The 10174-nt window shown below is 41.4% G+C and overlaps 1 protein-coding gene across 1 annotated transcript; it reads right to left on the bottom strand.

Moving 5' to 3' along the window:
• Positions 1-1636: 1636 nt before the first annotated feature.
• LOC123147661 (ferredoxin, chloroplastic-like) lies at positions 1637-2562 on the bottom strand. Its single transcript, XM_044566926.1, has one exon. It carries the CDS (start codon positions 2533-2535, stop codon positions 1843-1845), a length of 693 nt encoding a protein of 230 aa, XP_044422861.1. The 5' UTR covers positions 2536-2562; the 3' UTR covers positions 1637-1842.
• Between the last annotated feature and the right edge of the window lie 7612 nt (positions 2563-10174).

The raw sequence follows: 10174 nt of genomic DNA, 5'->3' as shown, positions 1-10174 counted from the left end.
ATTAGTAATTCCTAGTAATTAAATGTAGTTGCATGACACATAATTCCAACAGCCTCGACGCTCGCCTTGATCACTTCAATGAGCTCGAAACCGTGGAGCCAGTTCAGATTGCCGAACGCAATCTTCTCGCCTGCGAAAGCGGGAGCGCCCGGAGTGAGTGGGCTGAGCTGGAGCGACGTATTTTTACAGAAACACCACTAAATTTAATAATAGATCTTGTAAAAAACAATGAAATGCCACTACATGTCTGTATGCTAGAGACAAGGGCCCATTGTTACGAAAATAGTAGAAGGGAAAATTAATATGAAAAATAACGCAGACTGCGTTCGAATCCGAGACCTTGTCCTACAAGGCCAGCTGTTCTAGCCACAAGACAAGTTTGAGTTTCGTTCTCCACATATGATAACGAAGCTTAATGACCTATAGTTTGGTGAAAATATGTTAGTTTTTTTCCTTTTTTATAATTTGGTGAAAATATGTAAATTATAATCAGAGTAAAAAAATAAAAATAGAATATTTGTGTGTTATAATTAATAGGAAGAAAAATAACTTATTTAAAAGAATGTTCATGTAACTATACAAAATATTACGTATTACCTGCTTAAACAATATTTGTGAACTAAAATAATCTGTACAATTTTAAAAAGTAAACACATACTTAATAAAAGATGATTAAAATATTATATTTGAATAAATGTTCATATCATTTTGGAAGGTGTTAAATTTTTAATTCCTGTAGGATATAAGAATTTTTATATTGTCTCAAAAAGTGTTCACATGTTCTATAAATTTTGTGTGTTTTTGAAAATATTTATACATTCTTAGACATTACTAAATAATTATATACTGATGGGAAGATAAATACGAGCCTTGTAAATCCCTAGACCGCTCAAATGAAAAGTTTTAAAATAATACATGTATATTTTTGTTAAATATATTACAAACATGGTGTTAATAGTTTTTATTAAATATATGGACACTTGTTTATGAAACTGTCAAAAATATATGAACATGAATATTTAACTCTATATATTATTGTGTTTAAGATTTATATACTTTTACAAAAAAATAAAAAGAAAAATAACTAAAATATGGCAACTGCAGCCCATTTAAGCCGGGTGCATGTTGGTGTATAGAACAATAAGCCTACTTATCTTAGATGGACAAGGAAATTGAACTAGTTCGTTGGCTAGCAGGACCATGCTTGTAGTGAGAACCTGCGTCGGCACTATTTTCAATGAACTTTCCCTTTGTGCTGTTTCCTGACGGGTCGGGGATTGTACAAAAATTGTTATTAATTCAGGGGTGTTCTGCAAAAAAGCGTCGCTCCAGCCTCCAGCCCCACCTAGTCACTGACGCCACCCTGTCACGCCATGGAAGCATCATACACCGCTACATACGAGAATTGAACCGTATATGCACTTTGAGACAAGTTCTGACACTAGCTTTCCGTATTTTTCAACTTGTGACACCAAACTGCATATGTTGTGCAACTTTATGTATCAGCAGTGCATTTACCCCTTTGATTAAAGTAGAGATACTTTGATTTCGCATAAATTTATATGAAGACTAAAAAGGACCAGATGGAGTATGAGTTAAATCATAAGTAAATCGCGAGACACGCGTAACGGAGACATGGAGCACAATCTCATCTCTTTTCATTACTTGATTGACTTGAGAAAATGAACACTAGGCATTAATAAGCAAAAGCAATCAAAATCCGACCACAGCAGCAAGTACTAATTATACTTTGTAATTCCTCAATATCCTGGTACAGTTGGTACGTCGTGCATGGTACACGCGCACGGTGGAAACGGGTCGAACTAAACAAAATCAGTGAATTCAAGCGGTGAGCTCCTCCTCCTTGTGGGTCTCGATGACGAGGTCCGAGGTGGGGTACGCGGCGCAGGTGAGCACCCACCCCGCCTCGATCTGGTCGTCGTCGAGGAAGCTCTGGTCGGACTGGTCCAGCTGGCCGGAGACCACCTTCCCGGCGCAGGAGGAGCAGGAGCCGGCGCGGCAGGAGTAGGGCAGGTCGATCCCTTCCTCCTCGGCGTGGTCGAGGATGTAGACGTCGTCGGGGACCTCGAGGTCCACCTCGCCCTCCGGCGTGATCAGCTTCACCTTGTACGTCGCCTGCGCGCGGAGCCTCATGCCCCTGGCGGCCGTCGACGACAGCGGGAGCGCGACGCGGGATGCCGCCATGGGCGCCGCAGGGGCGGCGGGGCAGATGGAGAAGGGCAAGCGGAGGCTGCTCAGTACGGTGGCCATCGCGGCGGAGCGGCGAGCTAGCTTGGGAGGTACTACTCCGTAGACAGATAGCTCGACGAGACACGAGAGGATAGTGTTGGAGCTTGTGAGCTGAGAAGCAGCGGCAATAAGAAGGCCGGACGAGTTGGGCAGCTTATCCTGAACATGAGGAATGGTTGGGTTGGAGCGACCACGTTCACACGCTGAGGGAGTGGAAGGGGGATCCGTGCCACCCGGCCGGCGGTAGATGCCACCATGGATGTCGACAAGGCGTGTGGAGGCCATGCGATGGGGTGCATGCGTGGTCTTGGTTGTGTGCTTGGGGTATTTTGCATTGAGGTTCTGGTTACAGATTAATTTGATATAATTTTGTGACGTGTTTCGCCAACCAGCTTCCCTCATTTTCCTCCATTTATCTTTTTATAAGAGAAAAAGGGGAGCCTTATACTCCCTCCGTAAAGAAATATAAGAATGTTTATATTGTAACGAATTTCTGAATTAATAGGCCTCTTTCATTCAGAGGATTCCCATATAATTTTTTGTGATGGTTGTTATTTAATCCCCAATGGTGTACCCTATTGGAGTTTCTCCATTGTGCTTGCATTAATATAAGAAATTTGCATTGACTCAAACAATTTGAGAGGAATTGTGTAGCCCTCCCTATTATATTCATAGTTTTGGGATTCTTAATAAAATGGCATAATCTGACTCTTTCGGTGAGGTGGTAGGTAGGAAGTAAAGCATAGAAGGTGTTGTAGTTACTACATGACAAAAGTGGAACTAGGACTTGAAATTTTCAAACATCTTTCTCGGATTTAGTCCTCGGTATCAACACTTTGCAGTTACTGCTTATTTTGCTATAAGGTCTACATTATTATTATTTTGCTTTCAAATTGCAAAATATTGCTTCTAATACCCGCACCGTAATTTCAATGGAGGATAGATAGAAGAAGAGTGTTAGAGTATAATGATTTGCCCTCTCTTTCAGCTGGAGCTTTTGGTGAATGAGATGGTGCTTTGCATGGGTAGTTCACCAAAAAGCTGAAGCATGTGCTATAACGCTAATAAACTTAGCATGTAGCTTCATTGATTGTACCACGACGGTAATTGTGCACTGGTCCTTCCCTTCCTGGAGAAATCATTGCTGGAGAATATTTCTCGGGGGTTGCCAATGGTGATGATTGATGTTGATATTTTGTTGTTCGTTGATTGCTTCGGTGAGGTTATATCTTTTTTTAAGAACAATGGTGTGTGCGTCCTCATAGTAGGTAGATCTTGAATTGTGTTGTTGCAAAGACTAGGTGTATTTGGTGTCATCCTGAAATCAACATGTTATTCCTTCTTAGAAAAAATGAGGACCATGTAAACAAACATTCCGCTAGCCTGAATCGTTTTTTAGTCACTGACCGTAGAACTACAATAGTTCTACGGTTAAATTTTCATTAATAAAAAAATATGTACAAATAGAAAAAGGAAAATACAACCCAGCCAATCCCACCTTTAAGCAACATGAGAAATTAAAGGTTAACTTCAATCCAGGCTTGCAGTCTTGCTACTTTGCTGTCTTTAAGTCCGTGCACCAGAATTTGGAGATCTCTTCTAAGCAATATTTTCCAGGAAGCTACATTATGTGTGGTATTGTTGAAGATTACATTGTTTCTTTGAATCCAAATATTCCATGAAGCCAGAATTATGATGTCCAGGGCCAAATCAGGAGGGAGGGCAACCATCGCTAGTTAGATATCTGTGTAAACCGAGGTGCTCCTCAATATTTGTGGAATCAAGGTCTCCCAATACTGAAGAATGATGTCTACTACGCAACTTTATTCTTGTAGACACGTGTTGGGCCTCCAAGCGTAGAGTTTTGTAGGATAGCAGCAATTTTTCCTTAAGTGGATGACTTAAAATTTATCAACCCGTGAGAGGTGTAGGATAAAGATGGTCTCTCTCAAACGACCCCGGAACCAAATACAAGAAATCTCTTGTGTCCCCAACACACCCAATACAATGGCAAATTGTATAGGTGCATTAGTTCGACGAAGAGATGGTGATAAAAGTGTAATATTGATAGTAGAAATATATTTTTATAATCTGAATAAATAAAAACAGTAAGGTAGAAAATAGTAAAAGGGCACAAAAACGATATTGCAATGCTTGAAAATGAGGCCTAGGGTCCGTACTTTCGCTAGTGCAATCTCTCAACAATGCTAATATAATTGGATCATATAACCGTCCGTCAACGTGCAATGAAGAATCATTCTAAAGTTCCTATCTAGCGGAGAACATAAGACGGAATTGTTTGTAGGGTACGAAACCACCTCAAAGCTATTCTTTCCGGTAAATCTATCCTAGAGTTCATACTAAAATAACAAAAAGCTATTCTTTTGGATCGATCTAACCAAGAGTTCGTACTAAAATAACACCAAAGCAAATTCAGATTCATAATATTCAATCCAACACAAAGAACTTCAAAGAGTGCCCCAAGATTTCTACCGGAGAAACAAAGACAAGAACGTGCATCAACCCCTATGCATAGATTACCCCAATGTCACCTCTGGAATCCGTGAGTTGAGTGCCAAATATATATCAAGTGAATCAATACGATACCCCATTGTCACCTTGAGTATTCAATTGCAAGACATATATCAAGTGTTCTCAAATCCATGGAAGTATTCAATCCGATAACAACGAAATCTCAAAGGGAAAAACTCAATTCATCACAACAAGATAGAGAGGGGGAAACACCATATGATCCGACGATATTAACAAAGCCCGCAATACATCAAGATCGTGACACCTCAAGAACGCGCGCGCGAGAGAGAGAGATTAAACACACAGCTACTAGTACAAACCCTCAGCCCCGAGGGTGGACTACTTCCTCCTCATCGTAGTGACCGCCTGGATGATGAAGATGGCCACCGGAGATGATTCCCCCCTCCGACAGGGTGCCGGAATGGGGTCTAGATTGGTTTTCGGTAGCTACAGAGCCTTGCGGCGTTGGAACTTCTGATCTAGGTTAACCCCGGAGGGTTTCGGAATATTTGGGAACTTATAGTGCAAAGAGGGGGTACGGGAGGCCATCGAGGTGAGCACAACACACCAGGCGCAGCTCTAGCCCATTGGTGGTTTTCTGGTCCATAAAAAATCCACAAAAAGTTTCACGGTGTTTGGACACCGTTTGATATTGATTTTTCTGTGATGTAAAAAACATGAAAAAACAGCAACTGGCACTTGGCACTATGTCAATAGGCTAGTCCCAAAAAATGATATAAAGTTGCTATAAAATGATTGTAAAACATCCAAAAATAATAATATAACAGCATGAATACTTCATAAATTATAGATACGTTAGAGATGTATCAAAGAGCAAAAGGGCAATTCCAAAACAAGTGAAAAGCAGCCCGAAGGATTTTCTTTGTAGAAGCTCTCTTGAATTCGGTCTATCATGAAGGAGAAACTAGAATAAAATCTTATATTGACGGATTATTGAGCTCTTCCATAAGATCTTGAAGAGAGGTGGTGCAGGTGGGTTAACCCTCAAGGTTTTGTAAAGCTTTGCAACAGAGAACTGAGAAGATCCTAGATGTAAGACCATTTGTATCAAAGATTTATATAGAGCATTTAAAGAAAGGATGGGTACCAGTGGAACTACTGTGAATCCCTTGCATCTTCAACATCTGTTTTACCCCAGGATAACCTGTAAGAGTTGGAAGCTCCAGTTAGCAGAGAGGAAATTGATGAAGTTATAAAATGCATGCCTGCAGATAAAGCTCCAGGTCCTGATGGTTTTAATGTTGCCTTTCTCAAAGCCCGTTGGGAGATAATTAAGGAGGATTTCTATAGACTTATTGAATATTTCCACAAAGGGCGGGACAGTTAACCTGCAGAGTATTAACTGCTCCTTCATCACATTGATCCCTAAGACCGAGTCTACATCCTCACCTGCAAAATTCAGACCTATTTCACTCCTTAACTGCACTCTCAAAATAATCACCAAGCTGCTAGCCAATAGATTGCAGAAGGTTATTTTGAAGATGGTTCATAAAAACCAATATGGTTTTCTCAACACCGGGTGCATACAAGATTGTCTTGCCTGGTCCTATGAGTACATTTATCAGTGCTATCAGTCCAAGGAAGAAATAATCCTGCTAAATCTTGACTTTGAAAAGGCCTTTGACATGTTAAATCATGATACCATAATTGGTATATTGCAAGCTAAAGGATTTGGCAACTATCGGTGTCAAAACCGGCGGATCTCGGGTAGGGGGTCCCGAACTGTGCGTCTAAGGCGGATGGTAACAGGAGGCAGGGGACACGATGTTTTACCCAGGTTCGGGCCCTCTTGATGGAGGTAAAACCCTACGTCCTGCTTGATTTATTCTTGATGATATGAGTATTACAAGAGTTGATCTACCACGAGATCAGAGAGGCTAAACCCTAGAAGCTAGCCTATGGTATGATTGTATGTTATCCTACGGACTAAAACCCTCCAGTTTATATAGACACCAGAGGGGGCTAGGGTTACACAAGGTCGGTTACAAAGGAGGAGATATACACATCCGTATTGCCTAGCTTGCCTTCCACGCCAAGTAGAGTCCCATCCGGACACGAGATGAAGTCTTCAATCTTGTATCTTCATAGTCCAACAGTCTGGCCAAAGGATATAATCCGGCTGTCCGGATACCCCCTAATCCAGGACTCCCTCAGCAACAGATGGATCAACTGGATTAAAATGATATATGGCACATGTTTCTCTTTTGTCCTACTCAATGGAGTGCGTGGAAAGCAATTTTTATGCAAGAATGGGGTGAGATAGGGTGACCCTTTGTCACCCTTGATATTTGTTCTGGTTGCTGATCTCCTTCAGACTATTTTCAATGAAGCCATGCAACACTCCATGCTGAAGTCACCTCTCCTCCATCAATCTTGTCCAGATTATCCTATCATACAATATGCTGATGATACCATCTTAGTGGCACAGGCTGATGCAACTCAATTGAATCATATCAGAAACCTTCTCCTTCATTTTGCAACATATACTGGACTGAAAGTGAACTACTCTAAATCCATCATGATCCCAATCAATACTCCCACTGACAAGATGAACATGCTCTCTCAATTATTGGGATGTAAGATTGGATCCCTATCACATTATTATTTGGGCCTGCCACTCTGCATCACTAAGCCAAAGATTGAAGACTTTGTCCCATATTGAGAAGGATTGAAAATAGACAACTCAGTTGTTCCACTATGCTCTCCACTGGTGACAAAACACACATTGCTAAAATCAGTATTTACCAGCATGCCCACCATCTTCATGTATTCCCCAATGTTACCAAAAGTTGTGATCAATCAAATCAACATCTACCTGAAACAGTGCTTCTGGAGGAAATATGGATCTCAAGAGACTGGCTCAGCTTTGGTTGCTTGGGAGAAAGTGTGCAAAGCTAAAACCCATGGTGGTCTGGGTGTGCTAAACTTAGACATCCACAATCAAGCCCTTCTGATGAAATATTTGAAGGAAATATGCCTTAGAGGCAATAATAAAGTTTTTATTTATATTTCCTTATATCATGATAAATGTTTATTATTCATGCTAGAATTGTATTAATTGGAAACTTAGTACATCTGTGAATATATAGACAAACAGAGTGTCCCTAGTATGCCTCTACTTGACTAGCTCGTTAATCAAAGATGGTTAAGTTTCCTGACCATATACATGTGTTGTCATTTGATGAACGGGATCACATCATTAGAGAATGATGTGATGGACAAGACCCATCCGTTAGCTTAGCATTATGATCATTTAATTTTATTGCTATTGCTTTCTTCATGACTTATACATATTCCTCTGACTATGAGATTATGCAATGATACATCCATTTTGCATCATGCTTTTATATCGATATTTATTGCATTATAGGCCGTTATTACACATTATGTCACAATACTTATGCCTATTCTCTCTTATTTTACAAGGTTTACACGAAGAGGGAGAATGCCGGCAGCTGGAATTCTGGGCTGGAAAAGGGTCAAATATTAGAAACCTATTCTGCACAACTCCAAAAGTCTTGAAACTCCACGTAAGTCGGTTTTGGAATATACAAAAAATATTGGGCGAAGAAAGCACCAGAGGGGGGCCACCCACCATCCACGAGGGTTGGGGCACGCCCTACCCCCTAGGCGCGCGCCCCTGTCTCATGGGCCCCCTGGCAGGCCTCCGGTGCCCATCTTTAGCTATATGAAGTCTTTCGCCCTGGAAAAAAAAATCATAAGGAAGCTTTCGGGACGAAGCGCCGCCGCCACGAGGCGGAACCAATCTAGGACTCCGGCGGAGCTGTTCTGCCGGGGAAGCGTCCCTCCGGGAGGGGGAAATCATCACCATCGCCATCACCATCGATCCTCTCATCGGGAGGGGTTCAATCTCCATCAACATCTTCACCAGCACCATCTCATCTCAAACCCTAGTTCATCCCTTGTATCCAATCTTTGTCCCAAAACCTCATATTGGTACCTGTGGGTTGCTAGTAGTGTTGATTACTCCTTGTAGTTGATGCTAGTTCGTTTATTCGGTGGAAGATTATATGTTCAGATCCTTTATGCATATTAATACCCCTCTGATTATGAACATGAATATGATTTGTGAGTAGTTACGTTTGTTCCTGAGGACATGGGAGAAGTCTTGCTATAAGTAATCGTGTGAATTTGGTATTCATTCGATATTTTGATGAGATGTATGTTGTCTTGCCTCTAGTGGTGTCATGTGAACATCGACTACATGACACTTCACCATTGTTTGGGCCTAGGGGAAGGCATTGGGAAGTAATAAGTAGATGATGGGTTGCTAGAGTGACAGAAGCTTAAACCCTAGTTTATGCGTTGCTTCGTAAGGGGCTGATTTGGATCTATATGTTTCATGCTATGGTTAGGTTTACCTTAATACTTCTTTTGTAGTTGCGGATGCTTGCAAGAGGAGTTTAATAATAAGTGGGATGCTTGTCGAAGTAAGGCCAATACCCAAGCACCGTTCCACCCACATATCAAATTATCAAAGTACCGAACGCGAATCATATGAGCGTGATGAAAACTAGCTTGACGATAATTCCCATGTGTCATCGGGAGCGTTTTCCTTTATATAAGAGTGTGTCCAGGCTTGTCCTTTGCTACAAAAAGGATTGGGCCATCTTGCTGCACCTTATTTACTTGTATTACTTGTTACCAATTACAAATTACCTTATCACAAAACTATTAGTTACCGATAATTTCGGTGTTTGCAGAGAATACCTTACTAAAAACCGCTTCTCATTTCCTTCTGCTCCTCGTTGGGTTCGACACTCTTACTTACCGAAAGGACTACGATAGATCCCCTATACTTGTGGGTCATCAAGACTCTTTTCTGGCGCCATTGCCGGGGAGTGAAGCGTGATACGTCTCCGTCGTATCTATAATTTTTTATTGTTCCATGCCAATATTCTACAACTTTCATATACTTTTGGCAACTTTTTATACTATTTTTGGACTAACATATTGATCCAATGCCCAGTGCCAGTTCCTGTTTGGTGCCTGTTTTTTGTTTGGCAGAATATCCATATCAAACGGAATCCAAACAGGATAAAAACTGATGGAGATTTTTTTGGAATATATATGATTTTTGGGGAGAAAAATCCACGTGAGACGGTGCCCGAGGGAGGCACGAAACAGGGGGCGCACCCCACCCCCCTAGGCGTGCCCCAGACCCTCGTGGCCACCTCGTAAGGCGGTTGATGCCCTTCTTTCTACGCAAGAAAGCTAATATCCGGATAGATATCGTGTTAAAATTTTAGCCCAATCGGAGTTACGGATCTCCGGGAATATAAGAAACGGTGAAAGGGCAGAATCTGAGAACGCAGAAACAGAGAGAGACAGAGAGACAGATCCAATATCG

The sequence above is a fragment of the Triticum aestivum genome, chromosome 7A (genome assembly GCF_018294505.1).
Source record: "Triticum aestivum cultivar Chinese Spring chromosome 7A, IWGSC CS RefSeq v2.1, whole genome shotgun sequence".
In the NCBI taxonomy this organism is placed as follows: Eukaryota; Viridiplantae; Streptophyta; class Magnoliopsida; order Poales; family Poaceae; genus Triticum; species Triticum aestivum.
Note: the sequence above shows the minus strand (reverse complement) of the source record. Positions and strands in the feature narration are given on the sequence as shown.